This window comes from Lissotriton vulgaris, chromosome 10 (genome assembly GCF_964263255.1).
Source record: "Lissotriton vulgaris chromosome 10, aLisVul1.2, whole genome shotgun sequence".
NCBI classification, from domain to species: Eukaryota; Metazoa; Chordata; class Amphibia; order Caudata; family Salamandridae; genus Lissotriton; species Lissotriton vulgaris.
In genome coordinates this window covers 481,890-501,743 of record NC_141698.1, presented here as the reverse complement: position 1 = coordinate 501,743, position 19,854 = coordinate 481,890, and the positions used below count along the sequence as shown (strand labels likewise).

Here is a 19,854-nt window from a genome sequence, read left to right as displayed (position 1 = left end):
ATTAGTGACACCACTCCAGTGAGCTTGTGTAAAAACTCAAGTTAACTTTATTAAGATAGATAATCAAGTAGATGGAGCAGGATCAGGGTATTAGGAATTCATCATAAAATTAGCTTATCCGCTTTCCACTAAAATACATGTGTGAGAACACTTGGCAATAAATACTGGATGAATAAATAATAAATATTAGATGTTCCATAAATATTAAATATTGATTAAATACATTTTTAGAATAACACAGGCCTGACCTACGCCTTGCTCCTGGTCAGCACCTGCATCAAATACATTAAGGAGTTATAACAGAAAGCATTTCAATAAATAACAGTAGGTTTCCACTGTCCTTAAATATGAAACATCACATCAGTGGAAACCTTAGCTGTGCATAACTCTTCTCCCATATTAGGAGTAAAACATCTCATAAATAAATAAATGAGGTATCATAACTGACTATTGGTCAAAGGTATCATTCTCCTTACGCAGGGGAAAGACTTCCTGAAGAAGTCAATGTAAAACATTTCATTTAACCAGCATTACCCATTTCATCAGGGAAGAATAAACCTTTCTTTTAACTAGGTTAAACTATTACAACACCTGAGGCTGGAATAGCATTCAGATAACACTGCCCTAGGCAGTAATATACATATCCTACGTTTGGGGACAGAACATCTTAGTACCTAGCTGTAGGAGTTTCAGGAAACCTGGCACTAGGCTAGATTCAACATGTCATCTAATAGGCATAAACTGGTCATTTACTTGAATAGACATTTCCACTCTAATCAGGGTAGCCTTTCTCTGAGCAGAAATAAACATTTAATAATAGGTCAACCATTTCATGACTCAGACCTGCACATTTAGTTGGGCCTATGCAGAGCATTCCCCTAAATAAGGCAGTAATAACTAGGCCTATTGTAATATGTGCATTTCATTAGTAGTACAACACTGCATTTCTCAGCAATAACATTTCCTAAAACGTAGGAATAAACAGTGCCTCAAATGAGGGTAAACCATTTAATTGGCAGGAGCGACCCCTTCCTTAACCAGGAATGACATTTCAGCGGATAAGGGTAACATTTCCTTACTCAGTGCCCAACAGTTCAATAATCCCAAAATAAGTCAGGCTTCAAGCATTAGTGAACATTACCTGGGATAAAATAACCAGTACCTCAATTAGGAATCAATTTCTCATTAGAGGATTACTCCCATTCCAGTACTCAGCAGGCAAGGAGACCCATACATTGGCAGAAAACTCTGCATTACATTAAATGTATGCACTTGGCCTGTGCACTTCACACCTCTCCGGGGGCTACTGAGTATATGATCTCTCCCCCCATGGCCTTTCTAATATAAGGGTCTCAATAGGCAATACAGCAGGGCTAAAAATACACTCCTGGCACAGTTTAAAGGCCCAGCAGGCCTGTAGGCACTTAAATTCCCCTCTCTTCCACCAAAGGGGGGTTGTACACATTAAATGGGGCCCACGGCCCATGTAACAGAGTTTTCCCGGGGAGGGGCGATCTTAGGACCCTCTGCCCTCCTCCCCGGGGTTTACCTGTCTCTTCGGGCCTTCTCCGGGCCCCTTTCGGTGGTCTCAGGGGAAGGGGAGAGCTCCTCCTACAATCTGGAGCTCTCCGGTTGTAGTTCCTCTTGTCCCCGGGCCTTGCTCTGCCTCCGGGGCCCGGGATTCATTCAGGGTCAGCCTCGAGGGATCTGTAGCACATCGGAGGGGGCTCTCGCTCCTCCGGCCCCCTCCGTGAGGATTCCCGGCTTGCCCGAGCCTCCTTGCAGCCGGGGGACAATCGCAGGCTTCACTGGGGAAGTGTGGTGCCGGCCGCCAATCACAGTGCGGCCGGCAAGGGGATGCGGCCGGGTAAGCCAATAACGCGAGGCGGGGGCGCGGCCGAAGATGCGGGCGCCCCCGTCACGTGAGCTGGTAGGGGTAGGCTTCTTGGGCCTAACGCGGCCCTCCTGGAGATCACGCTGACAGGAATTTACGAGGCCTACTGCGGCCCAGCTGACATCCGCGGCAGATCGTCGGGGCCCGGCACGGCCCTCCTCAGATTCCGGCGGCCCTCTCTTCACGCCGGGGGCCGCCGCGGGGGTTTCTACAGTGCTTCGGGCGCTCCAGTGGACTGGGCTGCGGCGGTGACCAGGCCGGCTCAGAGGTAGGTCGAGCGGCGCTTTCCGGGCACAGCGCTCGGCAGATGTAGCGCTTCTGGAATCTCACATAGCGCATCAGTAGGCAGTGCTCTCAGATGCCCACACGGCACTGGGAAGATGTAGCGCTTGGGCATTCAGCAGGTTCAAGCTGGTCAGTGGGCTAACGCTTCCCAGAACCCCACAGATGGGCAGAGCAGCTCCACAGAGCACAGCGTCTCAAGTAGAGATAGCGCCCATAAACTTTGCGGCACTTCAGGGCAAGGCAGCAGTTCTGTTAACAGCGCTGACAACACAGCACCACAGAGGCACATCGATCTACAGAGCCCCAGCAGGACAGCCTTAGCAGAGTTAGCGCTTGGAGCCACATGTACAGTTCTCCTACAGTAACAGTCTTCAGGCAGTCCAGCGCCTGGGGGACCTGTATAGCGCTTCTCAAGAGCAACAGTTCACAGCGCTTTACAAGCAGCTTGACCGGACAGGCAGTCTCTGATTCAGCGCTTCATCCATTGTGGATTTAAAGTAAAGGCAGCTCACAGGACAAGCCACACAGCAGTGGCAGGTTAGCGCAGGAACCCCAGGTGGCGTCAGGAGGGGCACAGGGAGTGACACAGCGCCAATACCTGGGAAGTTCCTCAACAGTCCTGTGGGGATTTAGTTCTCTTCTTGGCGTGATGTTTCTTGCGCCCTTAGTTCAGTTACTTGGTTTCTGGTTCCTTGATTTCTTCTTGGCGCAGCTGTTTCTGGCGCCCTTGTAAATAGCAGTTGGGTTCTTGTTTCCTTGAAGGGGGTTAAGTTGGTGGCTGGTGTTGGATCTCCTCAGCCAATCCCCTCAAGTGGTTCCTGGGGGTTCCCTTCCGCCGGGCTAGGTCAGGGGGGATTTACAGGTGTGCTCAATACTTGAAAGGCAGCACTCAAAGTACTGTCACTTCCAGTATCATAGTCCCTGACTAGGCCCCTCTGCCTAAACTCCTGCGTAGGTTCCTCCCCCAGGTCCTCCCCTCAGCTTCTCTCCTTCTTCTCCTCAGGAAAGTTCCCTCCCTTTCCTTTTATAGAGCCAGTTGACAGTTGATAGTGTCAGTTGGTGTCAGTTGGTGTCACCTCACCTCTTCCAGAAGGTTCCAGAGGCTTCCGGAGGTTCCACCATTCTACCTGTGGACAGGCTGGCAGGCTAAGATGGATACATTGCCTGAGGGTTCCAGCCTGCCCCTGGCTACTAGAATGCGCCCTCTAAACCACGCTGCTGCAGCAGAGGTCTGTGGCGGCCATGTTAGGTGTAGAAGGTACCTGCATTTTAACACTAGTTTTAAACTAAACAGGGCATTCTCCACCACCCAAAGCCTATACAGTGTTGTTTCAATAGGGGCATTCTAAATTAACAGGGGATAAAAAGCGAAAAATTTCTGGGGAAAGGGCCAAGTCTCACACCCCCTTATTATTTAATCTTTATCTCCGCCCTCTTCTTCATTCCCTTAAGAAATTTAAAGTCACAGTGTTCAATTATGCGGACGATTTACAGCTATTATTCCAACTGAACATCCCTGATGCTGTGTCCGAATTTCAGAACACCATGAGACACATCCAATGCTGGATGAACGAAAACCATCTAAAACTTAACCCGGGCAAAACAGAACTACTATTGCCCGGGAACAGTTTATCCAGCTGGAGTGTCAACTACTGGCCAGCAGACCTGGGCATTCCCCCTGTAAGGTCCACTGCTGTAAAGAGCCTAGGTATCATGCTCCATACGGACCTGTCCTTAAAAACCCAGGTGGGTGCCGTGGTCTCCGCAAGCTTTTTCCAAATGAGGAAAATAAAAAAAATTGCTCACTTACTCACCCAGTCTGCCTTAATCCAGGTCACTATTGCCTTGGTCATGTCCCGCCTGGACTATTCCAACAGCGTCTACCTGGGACTTCCAGTGGGCCTGTCTAAGAGACTTCAACTAGTCCAGAATCAGGCGGCTAGACTCATTTTACAACAGCCAAAATGGTCTTCTATTAAACCAGGACTAGAAAAGCTACACTGGCTTCCGATTTCCCAGCGCATAGCCTTTAAAGCTGGCTGTATCACCTTCAAGGCCACACAAGATAAAGGCCCTGCCTTTATTCGCAGTCTGGTTTCTAAATATACCCCCTCTAGAAGCCTGCGCTCTGCTCAAAAATCCCTATTGGAGGTGCCTCGCTTTAAAAGGAAGCGACAGGGTGGCTGCTGCTTTCGCCATCTAGCAGCCTCACGTTGGAACTCCATCCCCTTACCGATTAGGCAGAGTAAGGATTTGCTCACCTTTCGTAAGGGATTAAAAACCTGGTTGTTCTCTCAAGCCTACCATTAGCCATTGTTAGCTTAGTGTTAAGTTGTACGGATTCTTCACACTTCCTATAGCGCCATGAAGCCCACGGGCGTACGAGCGCTTTATAAATTGATTTTAACATAACATAACATAACATAACTTAGGAACACAAAATGGCCGTCGAGAGTCACCATAAAAACCATCGACCGTAGTAGGGAGTTCCTCAGGGACACTCGGGGAGTACGAGTTCTTCGATGACAAAGTCTGAGGACACAACACAGGAGCCGTCAGCAGGGCCAGTAATGTCATGGACAGGTCCCAAGGCACTCGCGATGATAATTCCAACAATGTAGCACTCTCCGGTGAAAGGGGAAACAAAGTATCCCAGGCGGGGTTGTCAGGCGGCCGGTCTCGGGCGCCAATAGAATTGGAAGCGGGCACATCTGTCCAGCGGGCAGAAGGAAGCACTGTATCCCCATGAAACGCAGGTGGAGGCGAATGAGGGCTTTGTTGGGTCAAAACGTTGCATCCCTGCCGCAGCGCAGACGCCATGTCGTCCAGTTTTCCTCCCAGTACGTGGTAGCCATGGTGCATATCAGCTCGGAAGTCGCACAGGGCAATCAGGATAGTTCCGAGAGAAAGTGGTGGCTGTAGCCCCTGCCTCTCACTTCCCAGGGAAGGTGCTTGAGAATCGGACCCCAACACAGGCGGGGCAGCACAAACCACTGGCAGGGACGGGCGCTCTCCCCCACAACACGAAGCACCAAACAAAGCCATAACGGCGAAATTCCGGGGCAATCACCAGGACGAGTGTGGCACAAGCGAGCGTCCAGCCAAGGCTTCAATAGCACCAAATACAGTGCCAAAAAGGCACACGTCGCGGAGAGTTGCCCTGCAGCAGACCAGTGTAGTGAGACATGGAGTCAGGCAGCCTTCGCCGAGCAAACATGGCCGAGCGACCCTCTTCGCATATCGTCAGCCCCAAACAAAGGATCCGTTCCGGAAGGGCGCCGCAGCGCAGCAAGCGTTCACATCTCACCGCCTGCTAGGAGTCTTTATAGGCAGCGCAGCACGGATAGTGCCTCACGAGATCTGTACCGGTGCTCGGGTCTTCAGCGCCGAACGAGTAGTCTGGCCGCCAGTAGTCCTCCGGGGCACGGCAGAGAGCGACTGTGCAGGCGGGGTCCGGGGCTGCAAACAGTTCCGCAGCTATCTCCGGCCGCCGGGCAGGTCGAGAGTCCGGGAAAGCACCGCTGAAATCAGCGCCGCGCCACACACAATCCGCTGCCAAAGTTTAACAGGAGATAAGCCAGGATGTCGGTGCGGCGGAGAAAGGCTGGTGGAGCCGGGAGCCTACAGGTCTGCTCCGGTCGCCATCTTGGCTCCTCCCCCCATTAAAGAGAGGGACAGTCTTATTACCACTCTGGTAGATGTGATGATATGATGAATAGCTCACAATCCTTGAGCTCGGCGTTCTAGATGGACGGGCCGCGGCAGCGCCGGTGGGTCCCGGGAGGATCGTAGGTAGCGACGGTCCGCAGCGGCGCCAGCAGGTCCCGATGAAGGTGGTAGTTACAACGGTCCGCGGCCGTGCCAGCAGGTCCCGACGAAGATGAAGGATGCAGAGGATTGCGGCAGCGCCAGCAGGCAGGACGATAGTTCGCAAGGCAGGACTACGGCAGCGCCAGTAGTCCGTCAAGGATGAGTTCTTCACGGTGTCTCTTGACTCCAGGATACAACTGCCTTCCTGCTCTGGGGCTGCCCCAGTTATAGGTCTGGCGCCCTTTGATGTCCGGACCCTCGCACTTGGAGGTCGGGAGGTCCGGGATGAGGGAGTCCAGACACCCAGCAGGGGGGTGGAGCCAGCGCCCGGGGGAGCTGGGGGGCGATCGGCACCTGGCGGGGGAGAGCCATCGACACTTCTTTCTCCCATTGACCTGCCAAGTGGTCCGTTCACCTCCTGGGGGATGGTGGTGCCGGGATGTCGGGGCCTGGCCAGGCCCAGGGTTAGGGTCGACCTGAGGCCACGCGGCCTCGTGGTGCAGTGTCCAAGATGGCGGCCGGGCCGGGCGAGGGCCGGTAGTGGTTCGGCCCCATGATACAGAGATGTCCGGGGGCAGGAGTCCCGTATGAGACGGGGTGCGGGGTACTTCTGAGGGTAACACCTGGAGGGCCGGGGCTCGGGCCCTGTCATGCGGGGAGGGAGCAAGCCCTTCCTGTGGCCTGTCCAACAGAGTATATAAAAGTAAAAGTGTGTATAAGATAACTTGGAAAATAAAAATATATTTAAAATGAGCACAAAACCTGCCTCTCCTCTCTGCCCCTGCGTTGTCCTGCCTCTCCTCTCTGCCCCTGCGTTGTGTCCTGCCTCTACTCTCTGCCCCTGCAATGTGTCCTGTCTCTCCTCTCTGCCCCTGCGTTGTGTCCTACCTCTCCTCTACGCCCCTGCGTTGTCACCTGCCTCTCCTCTCTGCCCCTGTGTTGTCACCTGCCTCTACCCTCTGCCCCTCCGTTGTCACATGCCTCTCCTCTCTGCCCCTGTGGTGTGTCCTGCCTCTCCTCTCTGCCCCTGTGTTGTCCTGCCTCTCCCCTCTTCTCTGCCCCTGCTTTGTGTCCTGCCTCGCCTCTCCGCCCCTGCTTTGTGTCCTGCCTCTCCTCTCTGCCCCTGCGGTGTGTCCTGCCTCTCCTCTCTGCCCTTGCAGTGTGTCCTGCCTCTCCTCTCCGCCCCTGCACTGTGTCCTGCCTCTCCTCTCTGCCCCTGCGTTGTCCTGCCTCCCCTCTCTGCCCCTGCGTTGTGTCCTGCCTCTCCTCTTTGCCCCTGCGTTGTTTCCTGCCTCTCCTCTCCGCCCCTGTGTTGTGTCCTGCCTCTCCTCTCTGCCCCTGCGTTGTTCTGCCACTCCCCTCTTCTCTGCCCCTGGCTTGTGTCCTGCCTCTCCTCTCTGCCCCTGCATTGTGTCCTGCCTCTCCTCTCTGCCCCTGCGTTATATTGTCTCTCCTCTCCGCCCCTGCCTTGTGTCCGGCCTCTCCTCTCTCCCCCTGCATTGTCACCTGCCTCTCCTCTCTGCCCCTGCTTTGTGTCCTGCCTCTCCTCTCTGCCCCTGCTTTGTGTCCTGCCTCTCCTCTCTGCCCCTGCGTTGTCCTGCCTCTTCTCTCTGCCCCTGCGTTGTCTTGCCTCCCCTCTCTGCCCCTGCGTTGTGTCCTGCCTCTCTTCTCTGCCCCTGCGTTGTCCTGCCTCTCCTCTCTTCTCTGCCCCTGCGTTGCCCTGCCTCTCCTCTCCACCCCTGCGTTGTGTCCTGCCTCTCCTCTCTTCTCTGCCCCTGCGTTGTCCTGCCTCTCCCCTCTTCTCTGCCCCTGCGTTGTCCTGCCTCTTCTCTCTGCCCCTGCGTTGTCCTCCTCTCCTCTCTGCCCCAGCGTTGTCACCTGCCTCTACTCTCTGCACCTGCGTGGTCTCCTATTTTGAACTGCATCTCTTGGTGGAATTCACAGGGTTTCAAGTCCATGCTTGCAGTTTATTTCAAAGACTGGGAATTTCTCTGCTCTCCTTTGCTAGGAGTAGTGTGTAGGGTGAGCAGTGTGTGAGTGTGCAGGGTGAGCAGTGTGCAGGGTGAGCAGTGTGTGAGTGTGTAGGGTGATCAGTGTGTGAGTATGCAGGGTGAGCAGTATGTGAGTGTCCAGGGCCAGCAGTGTGTGAGTGTGTAGGTTGAGCAGTGTGTGAGTGTGCAGGGTGAGCACAAATGACGTGCTTTGGTGCCAATGAAGTCCAGTGCTTTCACTGGGACGTTGTTCTAGGCACCTAGAAGACCTGGCACATGTTATTTGAGGCACACTGGTGTGGTGGTTTTAAAGACAGGGGCACTGCTTTCAGAGTCTTTGGCTCCTAAGGGGGACCCCAATCACCTGCAAGCTCTTTCGCAGGAGCGCAACATTTCCATGCTCCCCCATCTGACTAAAGCTTCCATTCCAGATGACAGACCCAGGTATCTCACAGAGGATCACACAACACCACACACACACACACACACACACACCACACACACAACACCACACACACCACACACACACACACCACACACACACACACCACACACCACACACACCACACACACACACACCACACACATAACACCACACACACAACACCACACACCACACACACACACACATCACACACCACACACATAACACCACACACACAACACCACACACCACATACACACCACACACACACACACACCACACACACACACACCACACACACACACACACCACACACACACACATACACACCACCACACACACCACCACACACACCACACACACACCACACACACCACACACACACACCACACACCACACACACCACACACACACACACACACCACACACCACACACATAACACCACACACACAACACCACACACCACACACACACCACACACACACCACACACACACCACACACAACACCACACACAACACCACACACAACACCTCACACACACACCACACACATAACACTACATACATAAGAACACACACATAAGACCACACACACACCACCACACACACACACAACCACACACACACCACACACACACACACCACACACACACACACTCACCACCACCACACACTTACCACCACACACTCACCAGGCACACACACACACACCACCAGCCGTCGGTGCACACTTTCAACAGGCACACACAACACCAGCCGTCACTGCACACTTTCACCAGGAACACACACACACCACCAGCCGTCAGTGCACGCTTTCACCTGGCACATACAACACCAGCAGTCATTGCACGCTTCCACCAGGCACACACACCTCCAGCCGGTAGTGCACGCTTCCACCAGGCACACACACCACCAGCCATCAGTGCACAATTTTTACAGGCACACACACAACCAGCCATCAGTACACACATCAATTGTTAATGCATCCACAATTAACTATTGTAGCAATCGCAGTATGGCCCACTTTACTTTTAAACATATTCATCTCAAGCGCAGCATGCCACCATTGCTACAATTCAAATCCAACCCTCATAATTCCACTACACACCACATGCATACACTCCATAATACATGGCGAAAAGACATTGCGATTTACAATGCCATTATCTCAAACTCAAATAAATCCGAGACCTATTGCATTTCCAATGCTTGTTTAAACATCTTGTCATGTCACTGAAAGGATGAACTGGCCTCACCACAGTAAGAAAATCCTCTTCATTGCCAGGCTGGTATCTCAACCTAATGTCTAGAGGTGATGGGAGGCTGCTTACAAAAACTCTAACCACTGCCAGTAGCTGGGGGTAGCATCCCAACCAATTGTTTTTTGCCCACTGTGCCACTCTAAGCAGAGGCATGCCTTATGCAATCAGTACTGACCCTGCTCCTTATGGGAACCTTCCATCCTCAGCTGCCAGGCAAATATCTCCAGAAAGGAATGCAAGCAACCGTAGGCCAGTTTTGACCGAGTTGGACCTCATCAGTGAGGTATAGCTTAGATCTTGTGGCACAATGAGCAAGAGACCCACGTCTGGGCATACCCTTGGACACTTTAAACGTTACGTCAATCTCGCTGTCTTGGGTTGCTTGAGTTCCATTTCAAAGAGGACCTGACCTGGCAGTTTGAGCTGAACTTTTTATTGTTGGAGCAGGATCAAGAGAGATTTGTATTTTGCTGGGTATGATCTGAAGGGGCGAGTGGACAAAGGAATTGATGGGTTTTCCAGCGGTTAAACTTATTGCAAGTAATTCTCCCATTAATTCAATTCGATTCAAGTAATCCTAAAAGAGCATGTCATTTTGTGTGTTTGATGTAGAGCCCTAAGTGACCAAGGGCATTCCGATAAGTGGGTCCCTTTCTCGCTATGCTTCTCAAACCAAGCTGCACTCAACTGAAGAGGTCCAGTCCGGTTGGAACCGGTCATGGGTTGCTTGTGTTACAGTTCAGAGATGACCTGCCTTGGACGTTTAGACTGGACTGCTCCCTTTGGAGCAGGACTAAGATGGATTTGCATATGGCTGGGTTTAATCTGAGGTGGCATGGTGGTCAAAAGAACAATGGGTTGGAATGCTACCCCAGGCAATCTCCAGTGGCTAGACTTACTGCAAGCAGCCTCCCATCACTGGTTGTGGTTTTTGTCTTTACATAATGTTCAAATCCCCCTTTTATGGCTCTCATTACACGTGGACAAGTGCACTAATTTCACCCCAGGGAAGTACAGATACTGCACCTTGTAGGGTTTCTCTGAGCCAAAATTACTGTGAGATTCAGAGTTTCTTGTGTGGAATGCAAGATAACCCAAGAAATTTGAGCTATCGCATCCAGTGTTTTGCGTATTTCTTTTATTTCTGTTTCTGACCCGTTTCTTCCATGTGAATTTCATCAGTTTTTTCCTTGGGAAATCTGCACATGCAAAATTCTCAGTTGTGCAGTAATTATGCGTAACTCTGAATTGCAGGATTGTCAGGACCACCATTTAGAGGGCCACGAGGCAAGCAGAAGCTTCTAGGCCCAAACGTGGGGGTTGTTGCCTTTTACTTCTAAATTTCCAGGGTCCAACCTTCTTTAGATTCTGAGCAACTGACCAAGTACCACTTCAGCACTTGACTCTCAGTGGTGTCACGGGTCAAGCAGACCAAGGCTTCTTGGACGAAGGTAGATACAGGAGAGAGAACACAGATTCACAGCTCAAAGGATGTTCAGTAGAAGTAAAAAATGATTGTCTAGTCAAATACTGTAATTTATACCAAAGTAGTATTTAAATACATGCATAAAGTGTACTATGACATACACAAGCAATACACACAGCCCCTGAGGTCAGGGGTTTATAGGCAGGTCCATGAGTTCCACTCTCCTCTCACTAGTGATGTTTTTTTCCCCATTCACTAAAGGCGACATTCATGTCAGGCCCACTAGCAGTCTGAGTCTCGGTAGTCCCTCCCTGACTCTTAGAAAAGTCAAAAGTGTTCCAGCGCCAAAGCATTATTTGGCAGCCAAGATCCCCACCAGGGCCTTCTAGCCCTTCAATTAGACTTACCTGCACCAGCAGGGGTTGTCCGACCGGAGTCTCCGAGAGCATCCCTCTTGTGTGCCTGGCAGCTGCAGCTGCTGCCTCCCATGAGTATCGCATACGTGGCTCTGCAGGCACCGTGGCTGGGTGTCCTTGGCGCTACTGTGATGCAACTGTACTTTTCCTTTGGTCTTCCCCCACAGGTATGGATTGGGGGCTTCAACAGCTTCTGGTTCTAATTCTTTTTTTGGCTCTGGCCAGCAAGGATCACCAGGTCGGCCTCTCCTTGAGACGATGGCATCCACCAAGCTACGATCCATGTCTTTTTCAAGTGTCACCCTTTGGCATACAGGCTCACCACACCTTCTCCACACTGGGGCAATGGCCCGTTGGGGACAGTAGCAAGGTCCTCTTCACGGCAGCCTCCTCTGGCATATGGGATACCGCACACAGGTGATGACGTAATCAGTGCACCAACCGTCTCCTCACACCTCTTTGCAGGGATTCACCCTCCAGGATCCTTCCAGTGCTCTCTTCTTCCCCACAGGACTCACTGGTCTTGGCAAGCTGACCGGCACTGGTCCTCCAGGGCCAGGTGGTCTGTGATGTCCCCATACCCAGATGGGAAACTGTCAGGCCTTAGCCTCCAGCCGTGGTTACAGGCAGAAGTCTCACAGACCTCCCCCTCCTCGCAGAGCCTGATTGGCTGCATGACAGTTGACTCCTTTGGGGGCCTCGAGATCCCTTTCTTAAAGTCCATTTCCAGGCACCAAATGCAATTTTGGGTCTGAGTCTTTAAAGTTTATGATGGAAGTCTGCTTCCTTTTGAGGTGCCCACTCCATGCCCCGCTCTACTCTTACTCCAGAAGGTAAACGTCATAGCAGGCTCTTCTTCCTTCAGTGCGTGTGTCCCACCCAGCTCACAGGAATGCAGCAATTCAAAAATCTGGTGGATGCCTCTACCGCCTCATGCTCCTCCAGTCCGCCCTGGGTCTTCTAAAATGGAACTCAGTCTTACATGTCCGCACCAGTCACAGGCACAGATACACACAGCCCTCATGCAACCACATGCATGCCGCACAGCGCTAAGGGGCCAAGGGTGAGTTAGGCACACAGCAGTGGAACTTTACTTGTAGGCCTCACTCCAGTGACACTTGTAAAGAGGGCTGTTCACTTCTACTGATCACTGCACGGTATGTTGCCACCATGCTCATTTTACTTAACTCCTGGTAAAGGCAGTAGCCTTTTGCCAACAAGAGAGTGGCCCTTTGGACTCCCCTCCCAGGCCAACAAGGCTGTAATCCATGAGACAAGCCTATGTTGTGGCACACATGCATGATCCGTATTTGCCCAAAACTGCAAATTTAAGCACCAGAGATTTAGGAATTGTTGCAGCCTGGGGACTCGGGCAGGGGTGTACATGCGTCACCATGCAAGGGACTTTTCCGTTCCAATAAAGATCGGACACAAACACTGTTCTCCTTATCCTGACAAACTTGTAATGCAGGAGTCTTTATTTACATATGTGTAGATCTCCTTATGTCAGGAGGAGACCAATCATTGCCATGGATTATAGTCGAGTAGAATGAGTGCATGCTTCCCTGCAGTTTGCTAAAAACCTGTTTAACAATTTACTAAATTCGTTAATTAGGAAATGATGGCCTCGCTGAGCGAGCACCCTCTTTCCTGTGGGTTCTCACCACATGGAGTTTTCTGTTTTCCCACAGGATTTATCCAACACCAAGCCAGGCACTTCATCAGCGCCGTTCACCATTAACGCCCACCAGACAGAGATTGCCTGCATTGCCCTCAATCAGCAGGGCACCGTCGTAGCATCCGCGTCGAGGAAAGGCACCCTCATACGGCTCTTTGATACCCAGACCAAGGACAAGCTGGTGGAGCTGAGGCGAGGCACGGACCCTGCCACACTCTACTGGTAAGACGCGGGTAGAGGGGCTGGATGTGTGGGAGGGGTCCTGGTAGCTGTGGTTTGTACATATGATGAGACCGAAGAGGGTGCACACACATCCGTGCAGTAACGCTGTTAGAAGATGTTAAAAGAAGTCACAGGGGGGTATGAAGACCGACAAAACATAACAGAACGGAGTAAGCAACACAAGGCTGAAACACCATTGGGGAGACCAGAATCCATTTAACACAGAGCAATGATCTTAAAAGGTACCAGTAAGAGTTCGGGGTGAGCTCAATTAAGGTCATACCTATGGAATTGTGATAGGTTCACAACTTTAGTGTTGTGAAGATGGAAAGTTTGCCTGTAGGCGGAATTTTGTACAAAAAAGTTTTGAGTGACTATTGTGCAAAAAATAGTTTTTGAACAATTTTCTCCAGCATTTTTACTCCTAATTATTGTCAGAATTCGTGGACATCAAACTGCAGAGTTTTTAAAAAGTGCATAATATTTTTTGAAGCAAAGTTCTACAAGTTCGATCTTCCCTCTTCAGAATTCGCACATGAGACTCTGAAATCTCAGCTTTACCTGTATGTTTGCCATGACTGGTCGATAAAACAGGTGGGAATAGGAAACAGACAGCCCTTCAATTTTACACGGGAACAGCCCATCTTAAGGTAACGAACACAAAAACCTAGAAGGATGACAAGCATGAACAGAAATTAAAAGTCCCTGTCAACAGTAGCCTTGCACTTTTCCACAAGCAACTCCAATGGCTATATGAAGAAGATCATATCATAGCTTGTTATTCGTCATTGCCAGGAAAAACAGTTTTTAGTCACAAATGTTTCATCTCCTTGGAACCTGTTTTGTTTATAATCCTTTGCTGCTGCAGGTTCTACTTTATAAAATTTAGATTTACTGTGAAATCGGTATTGTATTCTAATATCTATAAAATTGTATAAGCATTTAAATAATGTTCTTTGTCGATTAATGAATACCCTTGTCTCCTTTTGCATATTCGGTGTTCTTGATTGTTCCCATGTGTTCATAGACTTCGAGAACTGGCTATGAAGGGGCACATTTCTTTGATAATGGGCTATATTGAATTTAATACTGCTGTTATAAAGCTATAAATTCTGTGTTTCGGTGAACTTTGATAAAATTACATTGGAATCTAATTTGTTTGATATTTTATTCTGTTTACGATGGCAATGAACTGAATTTGTATTTTAATTTGTACTTATAAAATAATTGTGCGTAATTTTAAGTGGGCCTCATTGGCGATCCAAATTCTTAATAACATTTAATTGAATTGAATTGCTATATGAAGAATTGACCCGAATGGAAGATGTGCCTTTTGTGCCAGACATGTGTCACACAAAAGACTGTCCCATGGTGTTGCGTGGTGCAGGGACATTGAATCAGGACCACTTTAGATGTTATTCCTGACTGTGAGGGAGGGTACTTCAGTAATGCTTCACTCACAATTTCCGTCTTGTTTTGCAGCATCAATTTCAGCCACGACTCGTCGTTCCTCTGCGCCTCCAGTGACAAGGGGACCATTCACATCTTCGCACTGAAAGACACAAAGCTGAACCGCAGATCTGCGTAAGCTGAGAACATCTATTTGGTTAATAGGAAGTTAAGATCTAACCATGGCTTAATTTCCTGCACAGATTCTTGACACCCAGAAACATCGCTCCAAACCCCCCATTGCGCCCAAGCCTCCTTCCCAGGTTACTTAGGAATTCTTTTATATGATGTACGTGAATATACCATCGAGAGATAGATGAGCACCGTAATACACAGAGAGTCTATGTGGGTACCTAGTGGTATACCCTAAATACCAATCGCTGCACCTGCGTGACACCGATGTGTACCATAGACATGCAGAGGTGTTCCTGGTGAGCCGGGGAGCACTATAGATGCCCATCATCGACCCTTGGTTCACACAGATATATCATAGAGCAGTCGAGGGCACCATAATGCTGCACGGATCTCCACAGCAATCCCGTGCACAAGCAAAGGGCCACCGTAACACCAAGCAGTCTCCACACATAACCCTGAGGCAAAATAGAAACCCCGAGGTAGGCCATAGAGAACTCCAGTTGCACTAAGGGGCACCCAATAGACCATAGAGACCCAGAGGTTCACCATAGAGACCTAGAGTGGCACCATAGAGAGCTAGAGTGACACCATTGAGACCCAGAGGTGCACCATAGACGGCTAGAGTGACACCATGGAGACCCAGAGGTGCACCATAGAGAGCTAGAGTGGCACCATAGAGACCCAGAGGTGCACCATAGACAGCTAGAGTGACACCATGGAGACCCAGAGGTGCACCATAGACAGCTAGAGTGACACCATGGAGACCCAGGGGTGACCATAGAGAGCTACATTGGCACCATGGATAACCAAAGAGGTCCTAATAATAGCCAGAAGAGACACATGTAGGGAAAGCATGAATAACTAGTATTGCACCATAGAGCTCCAGTGTTGCATCATGGGCACACCACGGTTCAGCATAGATACCCATCGAAGCACCATTACTGGGGCCTCACAAATTCGAAATTGGCCTCACACATACGCAGAAGTACACCATAGCTGCCTTGAGTTGTGCCCTAAAGACCTGAAGTGGCACCATAGATTCCTAGAAAGGAATCATAGATACCCAGAGAGCCCCCAGAGACACTCCTGAGTGCCCAGATGAAACTCTGGATTCCCAGGGGGAATCCTAGAGACATAGAGCTGTGTCATAATTACCCTGAGGTGCACCTTAGAAATACCAGTTGTGAAGAAATGGTTTGCATGTCATTTTACACACAGGGATTTTGATGTTCTACGTTTTCGACAAGTTTTACTAATATTCAAACACGTTGTCTGGTTTTTTTGCACTTGTATTTCTAGCCATCGCTCAACTGAAAGCCTGGTCTTTAGGCAGTGCTGGTCTTACCGTCGCAGTCCGTCAGCTTATTTGGAAGGGAGGACAGGAAGCATTCGGTTTCCTTCATCTGATGTAGGGTCCAGCCAAAATGCATAAATGGGCTGCCATTGAAATAGAATGCTGTGCCATGGTGTGTGCCCTCCTCCGGGCAAGCCTTGCTTGTCTGGCACTAGATGTGTGGTCCATGTGGACCACAAACTACCCAAGCATTTGGCTATGAAGTGTGAAAACACTAAGCCGCCCCAGTGATTTGTATATTTGCAAGGATTGGACTTCATGGTGTAGTACAGTGCAAGGCTAAAGCACGAGAATTCAGAGGGACTTCCTACTAGTTTTCCCAATTCGATGAGTGGGCTTCTTTAACAGTTTAGTAATCTCTGGGGCATGTGAATCCTCACGGGGTGGGCAGGGGTGTCTGTGGGACAGAGAAAGGTCCCTTGCTTGACTCTGGAGCGCTTAAGCTCCTGCCTTGAACTCAATACTGCCAGCTGGAGCCTTCGACCTTTACCTCAGCCCACAGAACAATTGCACACTTGCACCATGTGCAGTGGAGGGGCCATTTGCAATATGTATGAGACCCAAAGACAGGCTCTGGTCAGACTGGCACGCCATGTGCACCCTTCTTTGGATGAGTGCGACTACTGTCAGCTTTCTGGGCTGTAGAGAACTGACCGTGATGGTGCTGGGCAGGCTTTTCCCCTGTTGCTTGCTAGGGAGGGTTGCCTTTCAGCCTCTTCCATGTTTTTAATTTAGTCTGCCAGACCACTTCTACCAGGATATTTCTCCATCCGTGTGGGACATGGATGTCATGAGTGTCTACATTACCTGTGCATTTAAAGTATGCATGTGGAGCACATGAGACTTATGTCGCTGTAGCCACACCCGGTCCCCTTTAGCCTCGGCTACATTTCAGTGGTACCTAAGTCTGAGGATTAAAGGAAGAGCCTAAACAGCAGATGTAAAATGCAGCACTTCCCCCACGAACATTCCACGTATCTTTAGTTGTGGATGAGACTGAGGAGTTTTAAGGGAAGTAGACAGAAGTCCCTTTGAAGCGAGGACGTTTCCCATTAGAGTTGGGAGATGGCTTCCGGTATTGTCCCGTCTGAAAGAGATCTTCCATTCTGGTGTTTTTCCAACCGACTGCCTGTTTCACCTTTTCATGTTGTGCCCATTATAGGAATTTCCAACTTGCCCCATGTTTTTAACTATTTGTATATCGAGTAGGTGTGGACCGTACTTGGTTAGATGCTATCGGTGGTTGAAGGGAGGGTAACACCTAAGTAATCTTTTCCTATAGGGACCCAATCAAAGCCATGCTTCTTTAACTTTGTTACCTTCCTGTTATGGTGGACTTATGATGATTATGTTTTAATTTAGGGACTTCTTGAAATTGCCGAACTCAACTGGGTAAAGGCAGCAAATAAATTCTCAGTAGGAGCCAATTAACATCCGGTATCATCAGCGAACAATGCCACCTTGGTGTTGTCTCAAAGTAATATTCGCACCTTTAATCTTGGTGATTGTAAATGTTGCACCAGTGGTTCGATGGAGCAAAACCAGTCGTGACATTGGGTATCCCTGTTTTGTCTCTCTTGACCAACCATGTGTTCTGAAAAACGTTATTTTTGGGCTGAGGCCAATTTTTGCCACGGTTTTATGAAGGAAAGTCATATCTATTCTATCAAATGCTTTCTCTACATCTAGCGGGAGAAAGACTGTTCTGCTGTTTTTAAGAGTGGCTCTGAAATGTTGAGGGCAAGTCTCGCGTCCTTGTCAGGTTGGCGTTCTTTTATAAAATTGGCTTGATATGGGGAGATGAGATTTGGCAACATATCTTCAAGGGCAGTAGTGAGAATCTTGGTGAAAACCCCTATGTTGGTGCACAGCTAGGCACTCTGCCAATTGGAACTGCCCACCATGAGGTATTAGTTTGGTTTTAATCACCGAATGAGAGAGGATTCCATCATACAAGGCATAACTGGCACCATGTTGTGGATAAAATTAAAAACCTTAGTTAAAGGAGGATTCAAGATAGCAATGACTACTTTATAAAAAAGAAGTTGTGGAACCATTGTGTCACAGAGCCTTCTTACCTGGTACCTCTGAGGTGGCATGCTTGACTTCCTCTCCTGCTACTGATATTACAGTGCAGTCAAAATGTGTGCTCGGCTGGATGGAAACCTGGCTTTGGCTAATGCTCCTCTAGTTTCATAGGATCACATGGTTCTGCCTCCTACAAGTGAGATTATAACATCAAAAGTCTATTTGTGTGCGTTACACCGAATCCATCAGAGAGAATGAGACCAGATGAAAGTCATGCAGACCAGCCAGTAAAGACACCAGAGCTGTAGGTTGGTGTCTAGGAAGTGAAGATTTCTCTGAACTTTGGTCTTACATCCCAATTATGATATTCCCCCTCAGTGGAGTAGGCGATTGCAGGGACTAGGGTTGAGATGAAGGCATCTTTGTCATCGTAAAGGCCGTAAACAGTGAAAAGTGTGCACAAAACATTCAGAAGCCGGCACCCACAACCAAGCAGCCTCCCATGTTTGACTGTATGTGACCTTTCAGAAGGGAATGGGGTCCTTGTTCACATCAAGAGTGTCGCCTCAGTGTATTTACACAGTGGCGTGGAGTGGGACTGTGATGAGTATAGTTTGGAGTTTGGATCCCCGTTTTGGGACATCGCGAGCTGGTACACATGTCTTGAGAAGCATCACGGTGCTTGCTCCCAAGGTATGGAATCACTTCAGGAAAGCTGTGCTCTCACCAGGCCGGAGGGGTCACAAAGTTCATGGTCCTTATGATGGGTATCCGGGTGAGTGGGCAAGAACTCTGGTTCAGTTATATCATCTCAACCTGACCACGCGGTGGCCCATGTGAGGTGTACCCCATGCTTCATCCACAGGAAGAGATGCTTTGATTACTACCACTAGTAAAAGTGACGTGATTCTAGGTAGCAGTGCACTGGCCGGGTTTGAAAAACCATAAAAACAAAAAAAGTCACCATAAATTCTGAACTCTAAAATGTCTTTCTGGCTCACAGATAAAAGTGCTTTCTAGTGAATGAACCAAGAATGGTAGGCGAGAGGATAGCCGCCCACCCCTGTAAGGTTGGGGACAAGCGACTGTGGTGCTCTCTCTTCCCCAACAATGTGGAGCTAAATAACGCTGTTAAGGCAGGAGAACATTATACAATTCTTAGGAAACTGAGTAGAGATTTAAACATCAGCGTGACAATAGTTCTTTAAAGTTTTAGTGTGAATAGCAACAGGCAAGATATTGTGTAACGTGACCGGATCCATGTACCTTGGTTCAAAGAACAGCAGCCGCCTGGAGCTGGACCACAGCTAAGGAAGCACTTGGATAGCTTCATGTCTGTTTGTAAGCCAGCCAGCGTCACTCTTCCAGCACATACAGTCTTGATTATTGGTGCATGGATGTCATTTATGCTTTATCAGCCTCGCATTACTTATTCCTCTTCCACCATCTCGGGCTTAAAGACTCTTAGAATGACAATG

At 49.5% G+C, this 19,854-nt stretch overlaps 1 protein-coding gene across 2 annotated transcripts in view; it reads left to right on the top strand.

Moving 5' to 3' along the window:
- The window catches only part of WDR45 (WD repeat domain 45), a 93,609-nt gene that overhangs the window by 58,254 nt on the left and 15,501 nt on the right, over positions 1-19,854 (top strand). For both annotated transcript variants that reach the window (XM_086940125.1, XM_086940124.1), the window contains 2 exons: positions 13,202-13,410; positions 14,893-14,994. In XM_086940125.1, the coding sequence (XP_086796251.1) occupies positions 13,202-13,410; positions 14,893-14,994 (311 nt within the window). The remainder of the gene's footprint in view (positions 1-13,201; positions 13,411-14,892; positions 14,995-19,854) is intronic.